General features: G+C 49.8%; 3 protein-coding genes across 5 annotated transcripts in view; 2 read left to right on the top strand and 1 right to left on the bottom strand.

Moving 5' to 3' along the window:
• Positions 1-672: 672 nt before the first annotated feature.
• On the bottom strand, positions 673-5458 carry FBXL12 (F-box and leucine rich repeat protein 12). 2 transcript variants are annotated; one of them, XM_077329314.1, is made up of 3 exons: positions 5265-5458; positions 2937-3009; positions 673-2287 (listed from the first exon to the last, which is right to left on the bottom strand). In XM_077329314.1, exons 1-3 carry the CDS (start codon positions 5354-5356, stop codon positions 1475-1477), a joined length of 978 nt encoding a protein of 325 aa, XP_077185429.1. In that variant the 5' UTR covers positions 5357-5458; the 3' UTR covers positions 673-1474. The 2 variants fall into 2 exon arrangements, with proteins under 2 accessions (XP_077185429.1, XP_077185430.1); XM_077329315.1 differs by lacking the exon at positions 5265-5458 and adding an exon at positions 3355-4135.
• UBL5 (ubiquitin like 5) lies at positions 5391-11168 on the top strand. Its single transcript, XM_077329316.1, has 5 exons — positions 5391-5543; positions 8045-8180; positions 8719-8802; positions 9961-9998; positions 10919-11168. The coding sequence occupies exons 2-5, from the start codon at positions 8125-8127 to the stop codon at positions 10960-10962; spliced, it is 222 nt and encodes a 73-aa protein (XP_077185431.1). The 5' UTR covers positions 5391-5543; positions 8045-8124; the 3' UTR covers positions 10963-11168.
• A 1729-nt stretch (positions 11169-12897) lies between these two features.
• The window catches only part of PIN1 (peptidylprolyl cis/trans isomerase, NIMA-interacting 1), a 36522-nt gene continuing 21839 nt past the window's right edge, over positions 12898-27580 (top strand). Inside the window, exons 1-2 of one of the 2 annotated variants that reach the window (XM_077329313.1) lie at positions 12898-13057; positions 21727-21927. In XM_077329313.1, coding sequence (XP_077185428.1) covers positions 13000-13057; positions 21727-21927 — 259 coding nt within the window. In that variant the 5' untranslated portion in view covers positions 12898-12999. Of the gene's footprint in view, positions 13082-21726; positions 21928-27580 lie in introns of both variants that reach the window. The other variant, XM_077329312.1, reaches the window with a different exon arrangement.

Here is a 27580-nt window from a genome sequence, read left to right as displayed (position 1 = left end):
GTGTTGAATCTCAAGCACAACCAGCGGCGCTGGCCACAACGGGAGCCAGGAGCAGTTTTATGGAAAAGCTAAAAATATACTCTTCAGAATCACAGCCATTCTGTTTATTACAAGTTTAAAGCAGAGCAGAGGAAAAGATCAAAACTTTCAGAGGAAGAACCCAGGTACAAAGAATGTAGAATCTTATGCCGGAGAGGCAGGTGTTTAAAAACATCTCAAAACATTAGGGCTTGGGCCCCAGGAGGATATTCCCTGGGCAAAAGGATTTCTGCTGAAAAAGGATGCAGATCAAAATGCAGCTTGAAGTGGCACTTTGGATGGCATTCTGCCCCAGGACAGGGATAGCTTGAAAGCTGCACCCTCCTGGGCATCCAACTCTGCTGGATTCAAGCCAAGAGTCTTACGGTTAAGGCATTTATCACTTTAAAAAGTGCAATTGTCATTCCTGTTTTGTTTTTTTTTAAACAAACAGGCGAATTTCCTGAGACTTGCAAAAGATTAGCCCTAGGAGGGGGCGGGTGAGATGGCAACGGGCAGGCTTTATAAGGAAGGTCTAGGCCAGGGGTAGTCAAACTGCGGCCCTCCAGATGTCCATGGACTACAATTCCCAGGAGCCCTTGCCAGCATTCGCCGGCGAATGCTGGCAAGGGCTCCTGGGAATTGTAGTCCATGGACATCTGGAGGGCCGCAGTTTGACTACCCCTGGCCTAGGCCTTCAAAACAGGCTTGCATCTGAATGGTGGCTTGGAAGAGGCATGGCTAAAGCATGGACATTTGCCACCAGCTGCCATGCTGTAGTTATGCATCCATTCAGGGACAGCATCGGTTACAGAGCCTGTGCAGCTACGGCCTGTGCAGTCCTCCCAGGATCCAAAGCCGCATCACTGGGGGGTGGAGGTGTGGGTGGAATTCTACCTACAGAAAACTAGCATGCAAACGAAAAGGCTAAATGGGAACTCAAGCTCTCTCCCTAACAGCTGTTTTCCTTGGTGAAAGGGTTTCTTTTTGGGGGCCATCAGCACCATTCCACCCTGGCCAAAAATGATGCTTTGCCAAGATGTGAGCCCACCAACCAAGGGAGAAGCAGGGCCTTGTCCAGATGGTATCTGGGGTCCCATGCTAGCTTGAATGTGAGTGGCAGGGGGAAGCACGGAGAGGATTCCAGTTCCCACTGGTGAGCGCCACCTAATGGGCATTCAGAGCCTTTACGGGAGGGTCTCAGGGGGGACCATCCGGGCTGAGGCTGCATCACCATGCAGGCCTACAGCCTCCAAAGAGACAGCACGACCCACACCGGATTTGGCTATCTGTTCAGCAGTCACAGAGATGGGTCTTTGCTGCTGCCTCTTGTTGGTTTCTGAGCTGTGCTCAGTGGTGGGGCGGGGAATCCGGCCTACAGCTCATGGCAGAAATCCCCACCTGCCTTGGGCCTTACACCTTCTGTGCTATGCTCATCAAGTGGACTCTCCATTCGCTAAGCTTTTCCTTTGGCAGCTCTGCCGGAGGCTGTGCATGTCACAATGCAGTTTGGCAACCCCGCCCGGATTTGGTGAACTGCCCGCTCGTCAAACCCGGCCTGGCTCAAATCGAGATGCTTCAGCCGAGGCAGCACCCGGCACGCGGTTGCCACAGCCTCCGGGGAAAGCCCGGCGCAGCCTTCAAGACGGAGTTCTTCCAGGCCCGCCAAGCCGCTTAAGCAAGGGAGACACGCGTCCGTTAGGGAAGGGGTGCCACCAAGGTCCAAGAGGTGCAGGCGCTTCATGTGGCGCCCAATAAAATGAGCCGCCGCGTCGCCAATACTGCATCGGCACAGGGCGAGGGACTCCAGCCCCCCAAGGTGCGGCGCTGCGGTCTGGATCCCGCCGTCGGTCACCCGGTAGGCCTCGGAGAGAACCAGAGTCCTGAGCGTGCCTTGGCGGGCGATATTTGCCAGGTGCTGGTTGGAGAAGGCGGGGACGTTCTGGACGGTGAGGTGCTGAAGCCGTGGGAAGGCTTGGGGGGCCTGGGAGGAGGCGGGCCCCTGGAACCACGCTGGAGGGATCTCGCAGCGGCTCAGCTCCAGAGTGGTGAGAGACGGCGGCATACAGTCGTAAGGGAGAGAGCGGAGGTCCGTCTCTATCAGGCACAGGCGGTGGAAGTGGGGGCACTGCTTGCCCAAGGCCTGCATCAGGGCTGGGGAAAACACCTCTTGCTTCCGGACAGAGTGGAGGAATCCCCGTGCTCTCAGCGTCCTCAGGTTGCCGCGGAGATGGTTGCGCAAGAGGTGCCACAGGACTTTGGAGGACATCTAAACACAGGGAGGGAGAACGGACCAGTGAGAAATGCAAACCAAAACACTCAAGTGCTACATGGATAAAAGGAGGATTTGATTAAGAGAAGGCCTGATTTTATGCACTCTGCTTCTTACTACTCAAAGGAGTCTCAAGGCTTAGAATCGTCTTCCTTCCCTCTCCCGACAACAGATACCCTGTGAGGTTGGTGAGGCCGAGAGAGCTCTGAGAGAACTGAAACTGGCCCAAGGTCAACTAGTTGGTCTCAAAAGGGTTTAAAGTCACCATTCCCCTCCTCTCCTCTGTGGCACTTGCTTCTGAGGAAACATGCCCGCAGGTTGTTCAAGGACTGAAAACTGGGGCTGCTTTAAAAACCCTGCCTGGTTCTTTTGCCTTCCTTTCTGACTAGCAAAACCAGAACAAGGCAGGCAAGGGAGCAGAATGAATTATGCAAAGTAGGCAGATGTGAATATTTTATGTCCAACATGTTTGTACAAGCACTAGAAAAGCCTCACGCCCAGCCATCAGGTGGCTTTGATCCAGATCACCAGATTCTAAATTAAAACACATCTGCCGGTGTTTTTCTATAGAATCTGATCTGCAAAAAACTTATTCATATCATTTCCTCACAAAGGTAGCTGGAAGAGGGAGGCGGGGCATTCTTACCTTGTACGGAGTCAGGTCCACGTGCCTCCAAAGTAACTTGTCTCGTACCAGGCGGCGCCAGCGTCTGCAGACCCTGGAGAAAGAAGGAATTCGGTCAGCTCTTCTCAGCTATGGCTCCTCCCCAGAGAAAAGGTCCTGAAGACAGGTGGGGGCTAGAGCTATGTGGCTGTGAAGTTGGCAAGAAGACGTGTGTTTTTGCATGGAAGATAGAGAAAGGGAAAGCACAAAAGGGAATTGTTCTGTGCAGCTGAGAACTCAGAGAGGAAATGGACTTGGAAAGCAAGGCATGTAGAATCTAAGGCAGTGGTTCTCAACCTTCCTAATGTCACGACCCTTTAATACAGTTCCTCAAGTTGTGGTGGCCCCCGACCATAAAATTAGACAAATGTTCTTTCACAGAAATTAAACCAAAACTGACCCATGGCATGAAGATCCATTGAAAAAATGGCTTTTTTCCCCCAGGGTTTCTCAGTTCAGCTCTGCCTCTTGTCCCGCCGAGCCGCACCGCCACCTGGAGCGGCTAATTATAAAGTAGTTACCAACTTGCACCTGAAGAGACTTGCATCCTCTTAACATCATTGAGTTCAATGGATTAGAAGGGTATGACTCTGCTTAGGATCACAGGTTTAACATTTTGTTTGGTAAAACCTGTCTCCCATTCCTTCCCCCCTTTGTAAGTTGTTCCCATATTCTTTGTATCTGACGGCCTTTATCAAGATGCATGGATAGAACAGCCAGGTGCTTGGAGCAAAAATGATCTGTCCTTTTAACAGAAACTTAATAGGATGTTATTTCATAATAGAGGTTCCATGTGGAGAAATGGACAGCTGAAGCTTTTCATGGAATGGAGATTACCAAGGCTGTATTGAAGAGACAGAACATTTTTTACTCCAGATATCTGGAAACTCTATTTGCAGACAACATTGAGTCCCATGCTTTTACCATATATGGCTTTTGGAACTGTTTTATGTCAATGTTTAACATGTACACCACCCTTGAGCCTTTGTGCGGAAGGGCAGTTTATAAATCTCATTTAACAACAACAATAATAATGTTCAGGAGGCTCTGCTTTTTAATGGCACATGCACACACAAACAAAAGTAAAAATACAACCTAAAAGTGAAGCCACTAACTCAGTTTATTAACACAATTTATTTCAGTGCAATCCTACTTGGAGTGCCTTTACTATAAGCCCACTCAGATCAATGGGCTCCTTAGAATTCAGGGGTAGTCAAACTGCAGCCCTCCAGATATCCATGGACTACAATTCCCATGAGCCTCTGCCAGCATTTGCTGGCAGGGGCTCATGGGATTTGTAGTCCATGGACATCTGGAGGGCTGCAGTTTGACTACCCCTGCCATAGATTGTAACAGGGCTGCAAGGTTAGAGAATCCAGGATGTTTTTATGTGTGTATGTAGATATTGTTTAAAATGGGTACATGCAAAAATTTAATTCATAGGACATCCTGAGGTAAGTTAACTACCACAAAATACAAAATTATTTTTCCTTTTTTTTGTACAGTAACATATATACTAAACATTCACTTGGCCCACTAAGGATAATCACCAATGTAGTTCTCACCTTTCTAGAACAGTGTAGACTAAGACTGAAATGCCCACAAGTGTGAGCTCCCTTGAACTTACAAGGCTTTCTTCTGCGAAAACATCCTTCAAATCCAGCTGCGAAAACAAGTCACAGATTCCTCCCCATCAACCACCCCCCAGCTGCACACTGCAGCCCCGTGAGACAGCAGCTGCAGACATGGGCTGTTGGACCAAATGCAAAGGAATGCGGTTTGCCAGTTGATAAGCGGCGAATCAACAGGAAATGCATTGGCCAGAGCACACAGGATGGCACCGCTCCCCGACCCAGTGCATTCCAAATGCACAGACCCTTGTTTCTATCCAACTATGCACAAGCTGCGATTCAATGCATATCAAAGGGAAGGTCAACAGGTGTAACTCTGGCCCTAGTTATACCTGTTGAGAAACACCTGTTGACCCTTTAGGCTAGAAGCAGCGGTGATGAAAAAGAAACAGTATCCACTTGATGTCAAAACCCCTTTTCCTGGTCCTGTAGAAAGAAGCAAAGCACCAAGGAAAGGGCAACCACCTTAAGGTTGCCAATCTCCAGGGTCCGCCTGGAGACCCCCCCCCCTTTGGATTCCAACTGATCTCCAGGCGACAAATACCAACTCCCCTAGAGGGAATGGGACTCTAGCCCACGACACCCCACTGAAGTCCCTCCCCTCCCTAAACCCCGCCCTCCTCAGCCTCTATCCCCCCCAAATCTCCCGGGATCCCCCAGCCTGGAGCTGGCAACCCACCTGGCTCCGCCCAGCCGGTCCCGTAGCGGCAGCAGCTCCAAGATCTGGAGCAGAAGCGAGTCCGGGAGCGCGGAGAGCGTCTCAGCCTCCATCCTCCTCCCTCCCGGCGCTCTTGGGGGGAACCGCAGGCGGACCGACCGGCGGCGGGTGTTTGTTTCCACGAGAACAAAGGGACAACTTCCGCTTCCGGGTGAGACGTCACTTCCGCTTCTGCTTCCCCGCTGCCCGCCGCCCGTCCAGGTTGTTGCTTTCCCTTGAGGCGGCGCTCTTGGGAGAGGGGTAAGTGGACGGCGCATGCGCCCAGGACGGCCTCGCTCCGGAGGGGGGGGGGTCCTTGGAGGGGGGCTCCGGGGGGCTCCACACCTTGCAGCGTTTCAGTCTCGGCTTGGGGCTCCGGGGGAGCAAAGAAATGGGGGTTGCCATTGGAGGGGGATGAGGGGGTCCGGTTGCCAGATCCAGGCGGGGGAACTCATGGAGGACGGGGGCTTCAAAGGGATGCAATAGAGTCCAAACTCCCCCCTCCCCATCAGCCTTTTTCTCCAGGGGATCCCCAGGGCCCGCCTGGAGATTGGCAGCCCTAAGATCAGTTTATTTATTTATATTTCGATTTTTAGCCGGCGCTCCCGAAAGATGGTTTGTGGCGGGTTACAGATAGTCATTGCCTATTTAGACCCTCTCAGCACCCATGCAATTCATTTACCGAGGGGCAAAAAAACCCCGTCTCCACTGCCCAGATGGTGCAATCCACATTAAGTTGCTTAGTACTACTTAAATTTCATAGAATAATAGAGTTGGAAGGCCATCTAGTCCAACCCCCTGCTCAACGCAGGACCAGCCCTAAGCATCCTAAAGCGTCCAAGAAAAGTGTGTATCCAACCTTTGCTTGAAGACTGCCAGTGAGGGGGAGCTCACCACCTCCTTAGGCAGCCTATTCCATTTTAGTTCTCCGTTTTTGCCCCTCTTCTCCTGATTTTAAAGGGAATGTGTTGTGCATTCATCTGTCTGTCCATTGATACATGCACCTAGCAGGGAGGACAAGATAGAGGGGGGTGACTTTTTAATCACCTCCTGGCTCAGTATAGTGGTTAAGAGCAGCAGCTTGGGCTAATCAGGGGCCTATTAGAGCTGTTCTGACCAGGCAGATCAGGGCTCTCTCAGCCTCACCCACCTCACAGGGTGTCTGTTGTTGGGAGAGGAAAGGGAAGGCAACTGTAAGCTGCTTTGAGACTCCTTCGGGTAGAGAAAAGCAGCCCATAAAAACCAACTTTTCTCCTATTTTGAGAATTATAGCTGCGCCTGGAACTTGCTAGGGTGATGGCAGAAGCCAGCAAGCTGCTGGAGGGGTGTGGTATGCACACATTTATATTTGGCTTTGGGGAGTGAGCTTTTATCGTTCCCTATTGTTTCAGGGGTGGGGCTGTGGCTCCAGTGAGTATCTGTTTGGCATGCAGAAAGTCCCGGGTTCAACCTCTGGCATGTTCAGTTACACGGACCAGACAGAAGGTCATGTGAAGACTTTTTCCTGGGACCCTGGCATGTAGCTGCCCGTCTGAGTAAATGACACTGACCTTGCTGGATCAGTGGTTTTATTCTGCATGAGTCAGCTTCTGATGTGCCTCCTCCCTGGATGTGATGTCTTCATTTTATCAGTTATGCCTTCGGGCAGGGACTGCAACCTGGAGCTCAGAGCATACATTAAAACCATCATGGTTGCTGGCTGGAAGGGATGAGAGCCAGGCCTGGTGTAGTGGGTACGGTGTTGGACTGGGATTTGAGAATCCTAGGTTTCAATCCTTGCTCTGCCATCGGTGCCTGCTGGGTCACCTTGGGAAAGACACTGTCTCTCAGCATCGCCTACCTCATAGTATGATGGTTGTGTGGGTAATGCGGAGGGAATGGAGACTGGGGTTGTAAGTCGCTTGGGTCCACGTTGAGAGGAAGAGCAGGGTATAATACCTAAATCTGGAGTTCCTGATTTTTAGCACCGATTTAACTTGCCTTGCAATGGCCTTTGACTGGGTGATTGGATAGCTAGGTATTTGAATAGAGGTTTTACAAAAGCTGGTTTTCATTATTATTATTGTGTCTGGGGGGTGGGGTGGGATGGGAGGCTGGACAACCACTCACGAGGTTGGTGCTGCTTGTAAAATGACTGTCCTTTTGCTTCTGCTTGCCTCTGCAATGGTCTAGTCTTACACGCCCCTTTGCACAGAAGGCCACAGTCTGCAGCTTTAATCCCAAACGGTAATGGGTCTCTGTCCCCCAGCTCCAAAACATCCTTTAGTGCCACGCCATGTGGTCGAGTTGGGATTGGCATCCAGCTGTTCCAGAGGCAAGTCTGGGGTTCGTGCCACCGGCCCACTGAGATTGTCCAGGGTGCCTCCTGCAAGTGCGGTTAGGAATGAACTTGGCTTTAACCACCCAGTGTTCTGTTTCGAACGGCTGGTGCAATTTCAAGCTCTCGTGTTCTTATAAAGGCACTGTATGTGTCCTGTTTTTTTTTTTTGCTGTTCTGTAGGCAACCAAGTAGACAGCAGTTAAGTCATGCTCAAACCAGGTCAGATTGGTTTGAGAGGGTATTTCCCACCTTTCCAAAGCACTGGCTTGAGATAGTGGCACAATAATTAATTTGGGGGTGGGTGGGTTTTTTATGGAGCTCTTAAATAGGTCAGATCCCTGCTGGTGCTCCCAAAAGTTCAGACGTGAGGCTCCCCATGACCAAGAGCCGCAAGAAATAAATCAATAAATCTGTTTTTCTTTGTGTTTCTCTTCCCCAACAGCACCTCCAGCGTGGGGGAGTCCAGAGATATCATTCATATCAGCCTCTTGCATCTGAGTCGGCGTGCGCCATCCGATCGGGATGATCGAAGTCGTTTGCAATGATCGGCTGGGCAAAAAAGTCCGGGTGAAGTGCAAGTATCCCCCCCCCCCCCGCAACCACTGGAATGCAGCTTCTGCCCACCCAGTAGAGGCATCAGCCAGCCAGCTGTTCTGCCTGGTCTGCAGGGTCTCTGACATTTGATAAAGGGGTAGTTGACTGTGGGAGGCATTTCCAAGGGGGACTGTTCACCTGGGAGGAGAGCAGAGCCAGAAGGGAGTCGCCTTTGCAGGGGCTGGATTGGGATCCCTGCGAATGAGCGGGGTTTCAGGGCGGGGGAGGGAACGTGGGCCCCTCTTCTTTTCCCTCTGCCCCAAAAAGACTCCCCACCACGCCCAATAGCCTTCTGTCACATCTCAATAGCTTGGCCCTTTGCGAGAGCAGCACGTTTTGCTATCAGTCATGGATTGCAATTTGAGACTTGACTGGGTTAAGCCCAAGGCTTCATGGAGGAGGTTGGGGAGCAAAGGGAGGACGTAAGAGGTGTGTTGGGAAGGCAGCACCTTCTTGTTGGGCTGCAAGAGAGGTAGGGTCCCCCTTTTGAGGCACGTTTCCTTAACCGGCACCACTGCGCAGCCCAGATGACACCATTCGGGACCTGAAGAAACTCATCGCCGCACAGACGGGCACTCGGTGGGACAAGATCGTGTTGAAGAAATGGTGAGTAGAGGGGAGGGGGCGACCTTCCTTGAAACGTGGCAAACCCTTAAGCCCTAGGAGGAAAGTGAGAGACTTGGGAATGTTCAGCCTGGAGAAAAGGAGGTTGAGAGGGGACACGATAGCCCTCTTTAAGTATTTGAAAGGTTGTCACTTGGAGGAGGGCAGGAGGCTGTTCCCCTTGGCTGCAGAGGAGAGGACATGCAGTAATGGGTTTAAACTTCAAGTACAACGATATAGGCTAGATATCAGGAAAAAAAGTTTCACAGTCAGAGTAGTTCAGCAGTGGAATAGGCTGCCTAAGGAGGTGGTGAGCTCCCCCTCACTGGCAGTCTTCAAGCAAAGTTTGGATACACACTTTTCTTGGATGCTTTGGGCTGATCCTGCGTTGAGCAGGGGGTTGGACTAGATGGCCTGCATGACCCCTTCCAACTCTATGATTCTATGATAAGCCCTAGAGGAAAGGCTGAGAGACTTGGGAATGGTTAGCCAGGAGAAGAGGAGGTTGAGAGCGGACACGCTGGCTCTCTTGAAGTATCTGAAAGGTTCTCACTTGGAAGAGGGCAGGGAGCAGCTGCAGTTGGCGGCAGAGGACAGGATGCACAGTGATGGGTTAAAACTACGTGGAGTATGGTACTGGCTGGATATCTGGAAAAAGTTTTTCACAGAGTAGTTCAGCAGTGGGATAGGCTGCCTAAGGAGGTGGTGAGCACTCCCCTGGCAGTCTTCAAGCAGTGGCTGGACAAACACCTATTGTGAATGCTTTTTAGGCTGATTCTGCGCTGAGCAGGGGGTTGGACTAGATGGCCTGTATGGCCCCTTCCAACTCTGTGATTCTAAGACAGAAACTCAAACAGTGGGGTGGGAGGGGGGAGCCCAAAGTTCCATACATTCTAATCTCTCCGAGTTTAGTGGTATAGCTTTGACGATCACAGGATCCTGGTGACTCCTATGTGGTGAACATCTGTTGGGTCTGCCATGCATGGATAACAACCAGAGGGCAAAAATCCTTGCTTAGTCTTGCTATTCCTAACGAAAACCCTCTTCCCTTTCCGTTGGACGTTCGTTGCGACCGCCAAGATAGTTGAAAGTGCTTTAACCCAGACCTTGTGATGCTTTTTTACTGTGCACCAAATTCCATGTGTTTTGACAATGTTGCAGGTACACCATTTTCAAGGACCACGTGTCGCTGGCAGACTGTATCCTTAAACGAGCTGGAGGGCAGCAAAATGGTGAGGTGGCAAGGTGGGGCGTTTGACACGGGGCTGGAAGGGAAAGGGAGGGAGGAGGGAACGCAAGCTCTGTGCCCGCTCTGGGAGAGGTGTTAGGGAAGACCGGAGTCTTAGAAAACTCTCACCAGAACAGACCATAATGTTCTAGAGTGGGGATCCCCAAAATGATGCCTGGGGATGCTGTGACGCCTGCCAACACCTTACCTGATGCCCGCCAGGTGTTTTTTCGGAGGTGGGTGGATAGAGCTGATTTGGTGTAGTGGTTAAGAGTGGCGGTTTCTAATCTGGCGAGCCGGGTTTGATTGCCGCTCCTCCACATGCAGCCAGCTGGGTGAGCTTGGGCTAGTGACAATCTTGTTAAAGCAGTTCTCTCAGAGCCCTCTCAGCCTCACCTACCTCACGGAAAGGGAAGGCAATAGTAAGATGCTTTTAGGCTCCTTAGGGTAGTGAAAAGTGGGATACAAAAACGAACTCTTCTTCTTTTGCCCAGCAAGGCTTCTGACGGCCATTGGAGATTTCATTGGCTGTGCAGAGTTTCTTAAATGTTGCCTTGGCACTGCAAGGACCTTCATTGTGTGATGGTAGCCATCATTTTGTGTCTGGCCATACTTCCTGTGGTAGTTGTTTTGTGATAGCTATTTTGTGGCTGAACCCACCATGCTTTGTCCAAATACCAACGGTGCCTATAGGCTCAGAAAGGTCAGGGACCCCTGGTCTAAGGGATCAATAGTTCGATTTTGCGGAAAGCAGTCGACAGGTATCAGATTTGAAGCCCAAATGATTATCATTCTGCCATTATGGTAAGACACTTCCAAACTCCTCCCCCTTCCGTAGCCATGATACCTGAACGTTTCCAGAGGGCATTCTCCTTAACGTCTTCCTTTCAGATGAAATTCATGACGGCATGAACCTGGAGTTATATTATCAGTAGCACACGCTGAAACTTTTGAAAGGCAGATGCTACCTTTTTTCTATGACTTTGTTTTCTTTTTAATTCATCACCATCATTGATGTTTTGGGATCTGGCGAGCAGTATCTGAGTTCTGATGGCAATAAACCCGAAAACCAGTTTTTCCTTGTTTTTTTTAAAATATATATATATACATGGGTGTTTATAATAAATGTGACTTAACATCATGTTTCCGGCTTGTTTTTTTCAGAGGGGGAAAAATTATTACACGTGGAAAACGGGGCTGCAGTTCATTTACAGAGTCTCTGCATTCAGAAGGGGATGGCAGGTGACAGTGGATGAGCAATAGAGTTGTGAGTGTCCTGCACAGTGCAGGGGGCTGGACTAGATGACCCAGGAGATCCTTCCGACTCTATGATTCTATGAAGCTCCCAGGGCGAGCCCCTGGTGTTTCCAAGACCAGGTAGACTTTCACCCATTCAGCGAAACCCTTCTGGGGCCGTTGAGAAAACCTAGGGTTTCATGAAAGCTTGGTTGAGAAAGCCTGGTCTGAAGCAACGGAGCACAGTTTTGAGTCCAGTGCCACCTTTAAGAAGAGTTGGAGAAGTCATGTGATCAGCCTGCCTGTATCTATTTATTATATTTATATACTAGCAAGAAAGCCCATTGCAACCAGCAATGCAATGGGCGCTATGACCCAGGGGACACAGATCTCTCTGTGTGTCTCTTTCTCTCTGGGTGTGCCTAGCAGCAGGAGGCCTGGTAGGTAATTAGGGCTGGTTTGTTGGAGGAAAGCAGGGCTGGTGTGTAGTTTGGGGCAGGTCTCTGTCTCCCTCCATCACAGCAGGGGCAGCTCTCTCTGTGTCTCTCTCTCCATGGCAGCAGGAGCCATACCAAGTAATTAGGGCTTGTTCTTGGGAGGAAAGCAGGGCTGGTCAGCAGCCTGGGGCAGATCTCTCTGTGTCTCTCTCTTCCTCCCTCGTAACAGGAGTGATAGGAGGGAATGAGGGCTTGTGTTCTGTCTGGCAGGGCTCTTTATGTGTCTCTCTGGTGCTGCTGAGAGGAATGTGGCTACTGTCCAGGGAGGGAGGGCGGGAGCTGTAGGGTCAGGGCCAATCAGGGTGCAACCAGCTTTAGTGGGGGCAACCCCAGGTGGGGCCTGGAGCCAGCATGGTGCAGGGGTTATGGTGTCAGGCTAGTATCTGGGACATCCAAGTTATGTAATGGAAACACTCTCAGTCTGACCTACCTCACAGGGTTGTTGTGAGGACAGAAAGGAGAATAATATCAACTGTGTGGTCTATAAATGACCAAAACAATGGAGGCTCCCCAAAGAACTAATCTTCAGGCTTCAGAGCAGAGTCCCCCCCGAAGGAAATGGCTCCTGTTCCTTCAATCTCCCCCTAGCTTCACTCACCAACCTCCAAGAATCTTCCCACTAGGAATGGGCAACCTGAAGCTCTGAAGCCCTTTGTGGATCTTCCAGTTGGGCCAAGCAATGCGGATTTACGGGGGACCAAGGCCCATTCCGCACACGTGGGTTGATGCACTTCCAGTGCGCTCTTGCAGCTGGACCAGGAAAATCTGCTTTAAACTGCATTGAAAGCACGTGATCTAACCTGTGTGGACCAGGCCCGCATCTCTCATTGAACCCACCGCAGCAGCCTACTTGGCCGACAGCCCCCGCGGAATGAACGGGCAGCATCACAGGTGCCCTCTGCAGCATCAGCGCATCCCACCCCTTTCATCCTCCCTCCTCCTGAGCATCCTTTCCCTTTGATCCCGGCCTCTGCGCCTTCTTAATCAATGGACCCCGAGCCCCGCCTCCTTCCCCCGCTCCGTTCTATTGGTCGCTCCTCCCTCGCCCCGCCTTCCTTGCCGGATGCCCCAATAGGAGCGCCCGCTCCTCCTCGGGAGCAACCAATCGCGAGCGGCAGAGCGCCGGAGCCGTTGCGCGCGCGCGCGGGCGCGAGGCAGCGTTGCCAGGAGCGGTGGGCGTGTCGGCGTGTCGGGCGCGAGCGAACGAACGAGCGAGCGCGAGGAGGCGGAGGAGGGAAGATGGCGGAGGAGGAGAAGCTCCCCGCGGGCTGGGAGAAGCGCATGAGCCGCAGCTCCGGTACCGCCGCGGGGGGAGACGGGGGTGGGTCCACCGGGGCTCCGGGGCCAGGGCGGGGGCGGAATGGGGACCCCTGTCTTGGGGTGAGGGGGGAATAGGGGAGACCCGGGGGGGGGGGCTGGGCCAGGCCCTGCAGCCTCACGGGGAGGAGGCGGCCTTTGGGGGAGCTGCTGAGGGCGAGGAACGGGGCATGGGGGGGGGGGGGCTCCGTATTCGCCGCCGCAGCTGCGCATCCGCCTCGCCGGGCTTCCATTGAAAAATGCTGCATTTCCATAGAGACCCCCCCCTCCCTCCTGCGTTGGTGGCTCATCCAGGTTCGTGCAATGCATTTTGCAGTCCCCGTCCTGCTTTCCGGTGCCTTGATCTGCTTTAGTTTGAAATAAAAACATCACACTCCCCCCAAGACAGCGTGGTTAGGATTCCAGGCTCTGCATTTGGGGGGGGGGGCAGCTCCACCCTGAGCCCCGGGATTCAAAGCCCTGCAATGCCAGGGGACCCAGGGGGTGACCTTGGGACAGTGTTTGCCTCCTGCAGGGGTGGCCGTACAATGGCTCTGCAGAGGTCCACGCACTACAATTACCATGAGCCCCTGCAGTGGCTGGGGCTCATGGGCATTGTAGTCTGTGAACAGCTGCAGAGTCACCGTATGGCCACCCCTGGCCTAATGGGTGAGTGTTAGTGGAGAAGCTGAGGGCTAGAATATTGGTTGTCATGCAGAACAGGGGTAGTCAACCTGTGGTCCTCCCGATGTTTGTGGACTACAATTCCCATGAGCCCCTGCCAGCATTTGCTGGCAGGGGCTCATGGGAATTGTAGTCCACAAACATCGGGAGGACCACAGGTTGACTACCCCTGATGTAGAAGGTTCTGAGTTTGACTTGCCATTAAAAGGACCATGTGAAAGACACTTGGGAGAGTCACTGTCAGGCTGAATTGACAGTATTGACCTTGATGACCAAGGCTCAGATTTAGCATGAGGTGGCTTCATGTCTTTTATCCATCTCATGCAATGAGCTCCGAGTCATGAAAGCTTATGCTGGAATAAATTTTATGTGCGGAAGGTGCCATCTGGGCTCCTTTCTTTCTCCTAGACTCCTGCACATGTTGGATAATTCACTTTCAATGCCCTTTGGAAGTCGATTTTCCTGGTTAGCACCGGAAAACCCAGCTTCAAAGGCACGTTGAACGCGCATTAGCCAGTGTGCATGGTAGCGGCTGTTTGGAGGAGGGAAGAACTCTGTGCTGGTCTGAGCTCTTCGGAAGAAGTGTGCAATAAAATGTTAGAAGGATAGAGCTGGAAGGGACCTCGAAGGATCATCTAGGCCAGTCCCCTAAATAGTGCAGGAAAATCACAACTGTACTCTTTCCCAGCGACCACTGCTCTATGCCCAGAGGGAGGCCAAAAACCTCTAGGATCCCTGGCTGATCTGATTTGGAGGAAGATTCCTTCCTGACCCAAAGCAGTCTTTTAAATTTTTTTTAGTGTTGAGAAACCTGCCAACACGTTCTTCAGGCTTTGAGAAACCCCAGAAGTTGCCCAATCATGCAGAATGTGGTTGGGAAGCACATACCCACCTGGGCACCTCTCCTTTCCACCCCCCTCCATGCCCCATCATTGACCATTTTGGAGAGGAGTTAGGTTGACATGACCCTATATGGCAGATGTGGCCAAACTGTGGCTTTCTAGATGTCTATGGACTACAATTCCCACCAGTTGTAGTCCATGGGATTTGTAGCCCATGGACATCTGAAGAGCTACAGTTTGGCCACCCCTGCCATATGGGGTTATATCACCCGTGGACTACAATTCCCATGAGCTGTGACAGTTTATTGGAAGAGCAACCACTGACGAAGATAAAACAGGAAGCGGGTCACTTAACCTAGGATCCCGTTTTGGTTGACTCTTTATGCTTGATCATATGTTTGACCATTTAGACCAGGGGTTGTCAAACTCCAGATGTCCATGGACTACAATTCCCAGGAGCCCCTCCCAGGAGCCCCTGCCAGCGAATGCTGGCAGGGGCTCCTGGGAATTGTAGTCCATGAACATCTGGACGACCACAGGTTGACTACCCTTTATATGGTATAGAAACATCAGAAGAGCCCTGCTAGATCAGATCAGTAGTCCAACTAGTCCAGGATGCTGTCTCGCACAGTGGCCAGCCAGTTCCTCTGGAGGTCCAGCAACAGGACGTAGAGGCTGTGGCCTTCATAAGAACATCAGAAGAACCCTGCTGGGTCAGTGGTCCATCTAGCACAACATCTTGTCTCATCCAGTTCCACTGGATGGCCAACAACAGGGCCTAGAGGCTGAGGCCTTCCGCTGATGTTGTCTCCTGGCCCTGGGCTTCAGAGACTGCTTCTGAACCTGGAAGGTTCTCTTCGTTACCCATGGCTAGTTGCTATTGATAGTCTTATCCTTGAATCTATCTAATCCCCTTTTAGAGGTGTTTACACTTGAGACCATCGCTACATCCACTCGCAGTGAATTCCACATTCTAATCACTCTGTGTAAAGAAGTATTTCCTTTTGTCCATGCTGAATCTACTGCCCATCAGCTTCTTACGGTGCCCTCAAAGTTGGTATTTTTGGGGAGGGAGAAGAAGTTCTCTTTTTCAGTTCTCTCCACTCCATGCTTAATTTTATAAATCTCCATCGTGTTCCCTTTTGAGGTACAGTGACTACAACTGTGCTACGATGTACTGGCTGGACTAGAATTCTGGTGGCATATTTTCTAAAAAACGCCAGTTGTTTCTTCTAGATTTTAGTGCTGTGCAGAGGCAGAACTTGGAGTGCCATTTGCCAGCATGGTGCTGTCATCTTACCTCCTCTTCTACGTTTATTTATAGCATAAAATGGTTCTGTATAATGTACTTAACAGACAGGCACAAACTTTCACCTGCCTCAGATGTATACTAACTAATTTATAAGAAAATCAATAGCTGTTGCCAATAATTGGCTATCTTGGGACAATTCAGAATCGTGCCTACGAATGTGACCAAAATAACTTGGATAGTTCATAGAATCTTCGAGTTGGAAGGGACTTCCAGGGTCATCTAGTCCAACCCCCAACAGAATGCAGGAAATTCACAACTACTTACCTGCCAACCGAGACCCCAGTTCCATGCCCAGATGATACCCTCCAACCCTGAAACCCTGGCCAGTTTGGCCTGGTGGAAATTCGCCTCTTGACCCAAAGTGGCGATCGGCAATTCCCTGGGCATGCAAGAAAGGGCCACAGGAGCCAAGCATGGACACGATCCCTTCTGCCCACCCACTCACAATTCATAGGGTTGCCATAAAACAGAAGTCACTTGAAGGCACGAGTAATCCCATTATTGCTCCAGGAGCACCACCTGGCCACTTTAGGAATCAATGCCACAGCCCATCTAATAAGGCAGAATTACGCATATTAACGGCGTGTATGTCTGTCAATCTCTTGTGCAAAAGCATTCTGGATTGAAATCTCTGTGTGTAAAGGCCTCAGTAAGAGACTATGAGATCTTTTGTGTTTATATGCCAGGGGAGAGGGATTGCCTTACAATAGTGTAGTGGTTCTCAACATTCCTAATGCCGCGACCCTTTAATACAGTTCCTCATGTTGTGGTGACCCCCAACCATAAAATTATGCAAGTGTTCTTTCACAGAAACTGACCAATGGCGTGAAGATCCATTGTTCATGATTGTATATAAATTGGTTATAAATTGTATATAAATTGGCGGGCACCTTCAGGAGGAGCAGCAACAGTGGCGCCCTCCCCTCGCCAAGCTGCTCGCCCTGCCGTGATCCCTCTAAAAGGGTTGTTCGACTCCCAAAGGGGTCCCGATCTCCAGCTTGAGAACCACTGCAATAGTGACTAGAAGGTTGAACCAGGACTTAGAAGATCTGAATGGCCGTGAATTTCACTGTGTAACATTGGGCTGGTTATACTCAGGACTTTATGCTGGAAGAACCGTTCGTGCTCCTTTAAACTGTCTGATGAAAGGTTGGTGTTTCGATTTCATGTCAAAAATGGAGTGGAGTTTGAGTCGGAGCAGGTTTCCCCACCATTTCTTGCTTCTCGCGCAGGGGAGCATTTGGCCCAGTGCATCTCATCTGCCCCGGACTTTTGCTCCCGCACGAGAGCCAGGACGGCAAGATTCCCAGTGCGGAAATGGTCACAGTAACCTCTTGTTTGACGCAAAAGTAAATTTAATAAAAGTCATTTAATAATTTAAATGTAATAAAATTTAATAAATTTAATAAGATGGAATAAAAGTAAATCTAATAAATAAAATAAATACTTTTCAGTGCGGTTGATGTTGTTTTTTTAGGGTTGCCAACTTTCGCCCGCTGTCACTTTATCTCCGAGATCACTCGGAGAAAATGGCTGCTTAGTCCCCTGTTGAGATCTCTCCCCTCCCCAGGTTCCACCCCCCCCATCCCCAAATCTCCAGGTATTTTCCAGCTGTTGGTTGTTTGGCTTTAAGAAATTGAAATTATGGAGCGGTCTTCGACATGGCAGTGCGCGCGTCATTCTTGATACGCAGTTGACCTTGACTTGGCAAAGAGTGCTGAATACCTTGACTCACAAAGGCATGTCATTAGCAGACAGAATCGGGTCTCCCGTAGCTTGCTTTGCCAGATGAGGGTCGGCATGAATCAAAGAGCATCAATTCTTCAAGACTCTTTATGGAGTTGGATTTGTGTTGCATCATAGAGAAGATTTTTTTTTTCATGAAAACCATCTGCAAAGTAATGGGAAATTATTTTTTTAATGATGAAAAATTATTGTGATACCCAGTTCACAGGCCCTCTGAAGGCTGTCCACGGACTTCTGGTTCTGTGGTATCCTGGTTAAGAACGCCTTCCCTGTAGCTTAAAACCAGAACCTCCCTATGTAGGGAGGTCCAGATCACAAAAGTTGCCCGCCAGGCTTTCTACCATCTTTGCCATAACTCAAAAACTGACCAAGCCACCATGATCCGGACTGGACTTCCGTAACTCGCTCTACGCAGTGCTGCCCTGGAAGCTGATCCAGAAGCTCCATCTTGAATTTAGATATGCACATGAGTGCCCTCCCAACTGAACTGGATCCAGATTGGAAACTGCATGAGGTTCAAGGTTCCCGACCATCCCTAAATGGTCTGGGACCTCTGTATTTACCGGACTGCCTCTTCCACTACCCCCTCCCCCAAAATAGAGAACACTAAGCTCCAGCGGACAGCAACTGCTCAGCATCCCCTACCCAAAAGAAGTAAAACAGGCCTTGACCAAAGCCAGGGCTTTCTGAGCTTGTGGACATGTGGAACACTCTCCCTGTGGGCATGTGGACATGTGGAACACTCTCCCTGAAGAGATCAGGACCTTGAACGTTTCCGGAGGGCCTGCAAGACAGAATTGTTCTGCCAGGTCTACGGCCGAGGCCAGAAAACGAACGCCAAGCAAACACAGGCCTCCCTACCCACAGAACAGCAAATATACTACCCACAAAAACAACATCTCGCCCTTTATAAGGTTCCACAGGGCCTGCACAACGGAGCTCTTCCATGAGGTCTGTGATTGAGTCTGGGGTCTGAGACGAAGATCTGATCGGGGCCCCCTAGTGCTGAGCAGCAGGGTTATGGCTCCCCGCTTGCCATTTTCCTTTTGGATGATGTTTCTGGGGGGGGATGTAGTGGATTTAGACCACCATTTTTGTTGATCTATGTATTGTAATGGTTATGTCCCTTTTTAATTTTTAATGGGGTTTTATTGGGGGTTTTCATTGTGGACGATTGTAACCTGCCACGAGCCGGTCTTGGGGGGTGGCAGGAAATAAAAATTGCAATAATAATAATAATAATAGTTAATTATTATTATTAATAATAATAATGTGATCTGGGACTAATTAATTAATATAATATTTAATTTATATGTTCAAAAAAAGTTATTAGTGTAAATTTAATTGTGCAAATCCTGTTGTTACCTGCCCTGAGCCAACCAGAAAGGGCAGGCTATAAAAATAAAGTTGTTATTGCTGCTTTTGTTATTACTATTATTGGTTAACCTTCCCCCCCCCCCACATTTTCCCTTTATGGCAGGGGTAGTCAACCTGTGGTCCTCCAGATATTTATGGACCACAATTCCCATTTGCTGGCAGGGGTTCATGGGAATTGTAGTCCATGAACATCTGGAGGACCACAGGTTGACTACCTGTGCTTTATGGTATCCTGCTTGATGGGGGTGGGGGGGAATCCAGATTTTATATAGCATTTCTGAAGAGGCTTCTCTCTCTTGTGGGGGGATGTGTCGAAACAAATTTTTATTTTCATTCCTTTCTCAGTAAACCAAATGTGGCATTCACTCACCCACTCTCTTCCCCCTATATCCTATTGGCATTCTCTTTGTGCACTCCACCCTTGTTCCAATGGGTCTTCCCTGGATGCCCAGCTAACGTTGATTCCATCCTTGCATATGCTGAGTTTATTTTTTGTTTAAAATAACCTCTCCTTTTCCGGGTTTAGCTTATTAGCTTCCCGGCTCTTCCCCTGCCCTCCTTCAATACACCTGGGTCTGCCCATGCCAGGAGAGAAAGCGATTCAGACGCAAGGAGCTGCCCAGTATTTCCCTTGTGGAAATCTTATTGGAATAATTCATAAAGTTTCTGAACTTACTGGAATAATAATTCATGTACTCAATCCTCCATCTCCCTGAGCTTCAGTAAGCCTACAATTAAGTTTTAGCTGCCTTCCCACATGATTTTCTAGATCAGAACTGTTTAGTGGTTTTAGCAGTTTGTTCCTCAAAATTATTATTATTACTAGAAATTACTAGAAATAAAGCCCATTTTATAATTAAATAAAATGGGCGCTAGAGGGCATTCCCCAGGGAAGCCATCGCAGGGCGGGGTCTGAGATGCAGGGGCGACTGGGCTGTGACCTGGATTGTTCTGCCCGCCGCGGGCTGTTCTCCCGGGGCCAGGAGAAGGCTGGGGCCGACTCCCCCCACCCCGTGAGGACTGAGGAAGAGGGCTTGCACTCGAAAGCTCACACCTTGAATAAATCTTTGTTGGTCTTAAAGGTCCTACTGGACTCTGATTTTATTGTGCTACTTCAGACCAACACGGCCACCCGCTTGAATCTGAGGTTTCATATTGCGTTCTGAGACAGCCTGCGTTTTTTAGACAAATTTTTAAAAGCCACTTAAAATCAGATTGTGCGTCCGTGTCGGTCTCTGTGCTTGGCTGGGCCATTCAATTAGAGCAGTTGAAAAATGTGCAAGCAGAGAAAACCAAAAGCCTATTTTTAACGGGTTGATTTTGATCCACCCTGACGGCTTGCGAAGAACGAGGGGATTCGAGTTCAAGTGTGTGAAGTGGAAGGACCGGCTGGGACGCCATGGTGCGTTGACAGCCGCTCTAACACTTGCCAGAGACCGTTCAGCGTTGGCAAGAAATCCGCCTCGGGTTGTTGAAGCCAAAAACCTCTCCAGATTTCCTTTTCCCAGCAAAGCCAGTCAATTCCCCAGTCCACTTAAGAAACTCCTCCCCATTACTGGTGCTTAACATTTGCTCCTTTAAAGCAGGGGTAGTCAACCTGTGGCCCTCCAGATGTCCATGGACTAACATTCCCATGAGCCCCTGCCAGCATTTGCTGGCAGGGGCTCATGGGAATTGTAGTCCATGGACATCTGGAGGACCACAGGTTGACTACCCCTGCTTTAAAGAAAACAGCCACACCTGAAATATTTCTCCAGTTTTGTAATGCCGGGCTAGGGACTTGACACTCACAGCTCTGTTGGGGCAGCTTCTCCTTCCATTTGAATAGTGAAGGAAAACAGGATTTGGAAGTGCTGTGGAGCTCTACAGGTAAGGCGGTACTTCAGTTTGTACTGCTGCCTGTGCTGTCCTACGAAATCTAGACAGGAATTTGGCTTAGGAAAAGGGACAGCCTCACCGATTTGTTGGAATGCTGCCTGTTAGCCATAACCCTTGAAGGCGGGGTGTGGCTTCATGGCCCTGCAGAGTCATACATACACTCAGGGCATGGTTCTCAAGGTGAGTCGAGGCTGTATTGTTGTGTCATAGCCAACCTAGCCTGGCACCGTTAGTGACATCACTAGTAGTTACGGTATGGTTTAATCCAGTAGCAGCTTAGAGACCAACCAGGGTTTTCAGAGTATACGCCTGCCTTTCTCAACCTTTTGACCGTGGAGTAACCCTTGAAACATTTTTTGGGCTTTGAGTGACCCCGGACGTGGAGCCAGCTGGTCACGCCTGCCTGCCGCGCCCCCAGAAGTCACATGTCTACAGTGTGCGTGGCATCAATCATAAAATGAAATGCTTGATAAATAAGAAGTTAGTTTCATTTTTGTGTGTGCGGGACCTTGCCTGAGCAAAACAAGGAAGCGTTCATCTCAGCATCTCAGTTAGAAAACCCGCCATGGAAAGCAGCCGTCCTCCCAAGGAATTATGTGATTTGGAGACCACTTGTAACTTTGGGATATTTCCCTCCCACTCCTTTTCCACTATCTGTGAATTCAACAAGCAGCCCAGACAGATGAGCAGAAAGGCATTATGTCCTCCTGACTCCTCCACAGGTTTTTATATAGACAAATATATTGTGGAGATGCTTATTTTGGGGGAAGACGTTGCCCTCCTAGATCTGCTCGGAACCGCAACATAAACCTTTCTCTCCTTGTCTTTCAGGGCGCGTCTATTATTTCAACCACATTACCAACGCCAGCCAGTGGGAGCGGCCCACTGGGAACAGCAAGAACGGGCAAGGGGAACCCACGAAGGTGCGGTGCTCACACCTCTTAGTGAAACACAACCAGTCCCGAAGGCCCTCGTCGTGGAGGGAGGAGAAGATCACTCGGAGCAAGGAAGAGGCCCTGGAGCTCATCAACGGCAAGTACTAGCTAGAGGGAATGGAGAGGTCATCTCCTTTTCCCCATCAGATGCCGTGGCTTCCGTTTGCTTTTCTTGTGGGGCCCAGCAGTGTGTAGACAAAAGGGGATTGTTGCCTTACTCACTGGATTTGGGTATTTCTGTTGCTCAAGGTGATTTTTGCCCCCTGCAGAGCCTAACATTGTTGTCATGTAACCCTGTACTACACGTGAGGGATTTAGGCAATATGCAAACCGGAGCCCTAGGAGCCCCCAGGATCTATTCTTTTCTCCTGATTCTGCCCCCCCCCCCTCCTTTATCAGGCTCTCAGGACTCACGTGCGCACTATAGCCCAGGGTAGTCAAACTGCGGCCCTCCAGATGTCCATGGATGACTGGCAGGGGCTCATGGGAATTGTAGGCCGTGGACATCTGGAGGGCCGCGGTTTGAGTACCCCTGCCATAGCCTGTTCCCAGGAAGTTGAAGATGTCCTTCAAGATACTGTCAGTTACTCTGCATGCTATGGCTCTAGTGTAGCAGTTCTCAGCCACCTTAATGCTGCAACACCCACAGCAGGGACGGTGATGGTATACGCGCACATGTGTCTGTGTGCATGCGCCGCCGCTCCTGCTCGCCGTGGCGCTGGCCTCCTCCGCGCAGCCTCTGTGATCTCCATGGCTTCCATGAGCTCCGAGGTGGCGTGGAGGAGGCCAGCACCATGCTGCTGCTGGGGCTGTGGCTGCCGTCGTGGCTACCGAGCTATCTTGGCGACCCCTGGGAAAGGGCCGAATGATCCCTCAAGGGGTCGCGATCCCCATTTTGAGAACCACTGCTCTAGTGAGTAGCTTGGTCCTCCTTTTGGGCACTGGGTGTAAAATTGTAGATTTCACTTGGTCGTAGCTGTCTGTTGAAGATAAAAGCCCTTCTGCCGTGGGAATGGCTAATGGTGGGGGAAAAATGGTGTCATGGTATGGGAAGGGTGTGTGTTTCTGTATCCAGTTTGGTGTAGTGGTTAGGAGTGCGGACTTCTAATCTGGCAAGCCGGGTTCGATACTGCACTCCCCCACATGCAGCCAGCTGGGTGACCTTGGGCTTGCCACGGCACTGATAAAGCTGTTCTGACCGAGCAGTGATATCAGGGCTCTCTCAACCTCACCCACCTCACAGGGTGTCTGTTGTGGGGAGAGGAAAGGGAAGGCGACTGTAAGCCGCTTTGAGCCTCCTTCGGGTAGGGAAAAGCGGCATATAAGAATCAACTCTTCTTCTTCTATCCAAGACTGGTCTGTTGTTCTTGGCAATAGATTTCTATCATGATACTTCCCGATGTATCCCCCCTGGATCTAATGAATCAACTCCGAACTGTTCTGTAAAGTGTGTCTCAGTCTTGCCTCTTACAAGAGAGTAGCCTTAGTTCATGACAGTTGCATGACCGCATAGGAGAAAAATTTAATTGTAGAGAGGATGTCTTAAACAGGGGTAGTCAAACTGCGGCCCTCCAGATGTCCATGGACTACAATTCCCATGAGCCCCTGCCAGCGAATGCTGGCAGGGGCTCCTGGGAATTGTAGTCCATGGACATCTGAAGGGCCACAGTTTGACTACCCCTGTCTTAAAGGCTTCTCTTTCCAGTGTCCCCCTGTTTGGCTGTCTCTTCTTCACAGCTGCCTGTTTGTGTTTTTCCATCCAGCCGAGCTAGAATCGCCCCCCCCATCTCCTTGCCGAGGATCCCCACTGTTCCAAAATCCCTCAAATGTCAAGTTGACTTAACCGAGATTGTGCAAAAGTCAAAAATAATACATATGCATAACTTTTCTCGTTTGCATGATTTGCAGGGATAATTCACGATTCTGCTGCCTGTTGATTTATTATTTTGGTCCAGGGCGGGGGGGGGGGGGGGAGATAAAACCCTCACCCTGCCCTCCATTGGCTTTTGAGACAGAATTCTACTTAGGTGTCCATTATAATTTTTATCTGGGGTCTGAGATGTTTATCCAAATAGCAGGAAATCCTCAGGTGCCACCTGGAGGTTGGCAACCCTCAATTGTCTCTGAGGAAGCAGCCGTGTGGGAGGATGTTCAGCCCTGTGCCCTGCGGTCTGGTTCAGGGATGGTTAACCATCTCAATTGTTTTATTCTAGGTGTGAGCTTTCGTGTGCATGCCCACTGCCTCAGACAATGAATTATTATTATTGTAGTTGTCATTCATTCATTCATTCATTCATTCATTCATTCATTCATTCATTCATTCATTCATTCATTCATTCATTCATTCATTCATTCATTCATTCATTCATTCATACAAGCGGTTGCCAAATGATACCATAATGAAATTTAAAGTACGGGCAGCCTCCTACCCAGCTGTTATTTTTGGCTTCAGGAAATGTCGGACAGGATTTCAGCACGGTCAAATAAAAGGCTGAAATTTGATATTTTCCTGCCCAGTTGAGTGGTGTACCGATTGTACATTGAACCCATGAAACTTCCAATGTTCTAATCTTGGCTGGGCTGACAAGAATATGGATCCAGTGAAGCTGAACTGTTGATTCCTCCAGTGATAGCTAGATCCAGCAGCCCTTCAGTATATTGATGGTCTCAGATTTCTCTTCCAGTCCCCTCCCTCCAGAGCAGGCTTTTTCAACCTTTTGACCATGGAGGAGCCCCTGAAATAATTTTTCAGGCTTCGAGGTGCCCCATAGGTGATGTCAGCTTGGCAAGCTTCCCTGCCACGCCCCCTGGAAGTGACATCACCACCAGCATTAATGGCAGGCTTGAGGACAAGGGGGCAGAGACAAGAGACAGTTTAAGGTGGGACTAGGTGTGCAAGCTTCACTCCCTCCCATGTGCAGGAACCACAAGAGAACTCACACCGGGGGTGCGGGGGGAGCAAGGAAAGCGGCTGGTTCCCTTGCTTGTGGCCAAGTCCATTAAGGCAGAAGGGGAAACGCTGCGGACCCCCATCAGAATTCCTGCAGACCCCTGGTTGGGAATCCCTGCTCCAGAGGTACCTTTTGACCTTGGGAAGATGAAGGTTAATAGAAGAATCGAGAGCTGAAGCACACCAAAAATACCATCTGTTTCTTGTGTTCATACAATAGAAAGTTAAGAAGTTGAACTTTTGAGAAAACCTATCTCTTTGATATACTTGGGCGAGCGGATCCGCCCAACCTTTGAAATTCTGGCGGACAGAGCCACAAAGGGTCTGAGGTAGGAGGCAAAGCCAGGCGCAAAATGTGAAGATCCTTGCGCTGTTGTGAAATTAAAAAAAAAAAATCTGTATACCCACTCTGAACCACTGCTGGACAAACGTACCACCTGGCCACACTCACTTTGTAAAGGCACTTGGTGGGCATCAGAAGAGGTGCCAGTATGTGTCCCTCTGCCCGTTTTATTTTTGACAGAGCAGCATTCCAACATGTGACTTACCAACTTGTAGCATGTTGAGCACTGTCCAAAAGAACACAGTGTTTCACGCCAATTTTGCATGTTTGTATCGGCCTTCCCTTTGGCAAGGGAGAACGGAATTGTAATATAATTCGTTTTGGATATCGCCACGCAGGCGCTGCCAGACGGGTGCGAAGTTGCATTCATCTGGCCGTACCGCTTTACCACCAGGAAAAATAAAAATCAATGATTTCCAATAAAGAAATGTGGGGTTTTAAAGTATAAATCAAAATTCTCTCAACATGTCAGCTGTTCTCTATTAAATAACCCGGTTTAAAGTTCCTGGCCATTTCCGCGTAAACATTCAGAAGAAGTTCCTGACAGTGAGAGCGGTTTCTCAGTGGAACAGGCTTCCTCGGGAGGTGGTGGGTTCTCCATCTTTGGAGATGTTTAAACAGAGGCTGGAGAGCCATCTGACAGAGAGGCTGATTCTGTGATGGTTCAAGGGGGTGGCCGGTGACAGTGGGTGAGCGAGAGGGTTGTGAGTGTCCTGCATAGTGCAGGGGGTTGGACTAGATGACCCAGGAGGTCCCTTCCAATTCTATGATTCCAGCCAGCAATGTGAGTTTTCTGGGAGTCAGAATTGATAAACTTCCCAGAAAATTCTCCGGTGCCCTAAATAAATACGACGCGATCCAGATTTAGCAGGGTTGTTTTTGACTTTTATTTAGTGAAGACATTTAAAATACATCCCCTGCCAATTTTATGCCTCAGTAGCAACAAGTACTTGAAATATTTGATGAGGGGGAGAAACAAATCAAGGACGACTTACCTCTTAGGTTCGGACAAATCCAAAGCTTTAAGGAGAAATTCTTCTTAGTGAAATAATGATTGTGAAAACTAAAATGCTTTATAGCAGAAGTGGCCAAACTTTGGCTCTCCAGATGTTCGTGGACTACAGATCCTATGAGCCCCTGCCAGTTGGCCATGTTGACTGGGACTCATGGTAATTGTAGTCCGTGGACTTCCGGAGAGCCTCAGTTTGGCCACCCCTGTCCTGTAGGATGAAATTCCTTGATATTTTTGAATTTCAAGAACAACAAAGACACTGAAAGGTGTTGAGACAGTAATCTTTAAAGGTAAAGGCAAAGGCATCCCCTGTGCAAGCACCGAGTCATGTCTGACCCTTGGGGTGACGCCCTCTAGCGTTTTCATGGCAGACTCAATACGGGGTGGTTTGCCAGTGCCTTCCCCAGTCATTACCCTTTACCCCCCAGCAAGCTGGGTCCTCATTTTACCGACCTCGGGGTGTGGGGCGGAAGGTGATTGGTTGGCTGCTGGACAGATAGGCAAGATGGTTGGAGGAGGAGGCACTCATGGTCGGGAGAGCTGCCCTGAGTGGGTGTTAAGCACTGAGCGGCACTTAAGCCATGAGACCAGCTCCTTCTCCAAGGCCTTACCAGAAATATATTATGTGGAACAGATGTGACTTGAGAACTCCACCAGCACAGAAGGTATTTCACACGCCCTAGCTTCCAGAAGGCTCCTTCTGGAATTTTCCTTCAAATCAATGCTCTTGCTTGGCATCCTTGTATCGAATGCAGAGAGCAAAATAGACGACAATTGATTTCATACTTCTCCCCCCCCCCCCCCAGTAAACGATTGGGTAGTGCATAAAGCTGGTGAACAACTTGATCAGAGGTTTGTAATTATGCTCCTAGAGCTCTAATTCATAGAATCATAGAATCATAGAATCATAGAGTTGGAAGGGGCCAGACAGGCCATCTACTCCAACCCCCTACTCAACGCAGGATCAGCCCAAAGCATCCTAAAGCATCCAAGAAAAGTGTGTATCCAACCTTTGCTTGAAGATTTCCAGTGAGGGGGAGCTCACCACCTCCTTAGGCAGCCTATTCCAGTCAGTGTATTGGGAAGCAAAATTGTGCTGACCTTTGGAAGGCTGGGCTGTACGGAAAGGCTCTGTTCAGTTGCAAACGAATACGTTTTAATTGTTGTAGCACCAAGTCAGCCTTTCTCAGCTTTTGTTTACCCTCGAGAAGCCCCTGAAACATTCTTCAAGCTTTGAGAAACTCCAGAAGTGGTGCAGAATATGGTTGGGAGGCATAACTGTGGACACGCCCACCCGGGACCCCTCCCCTTCCCACCCCCTCCAGGCTCATCTTTGTCCATTTTGGAGGGTGGAAGCGGGTCGGCATGATATGGTCATCTCACTGTAAAAGTTTAATGAGTCTAAACCAGGGGTAGTCAAACTGCGGCCCTCCAGATGTCCATGG

This window comes from Paroedura picta, chromosome 3, assembly GCF_049243985.1.
Source record: "Paroedura picta isolate Pp20150507F chromosome 3, Ppicta_v3.0, whole genome shotgun sequence".
Lineage (NCBI taxonomy): Eukaryota > Metazoa > Chordata > Lepidosauria > Squamata > Gekkonidae > Paroedura > Paroedura picta.
Note: the sequence above shows the minus strand (reverse complement) of the source record. Positions and strands in the feature narration are given on the sequence as shown.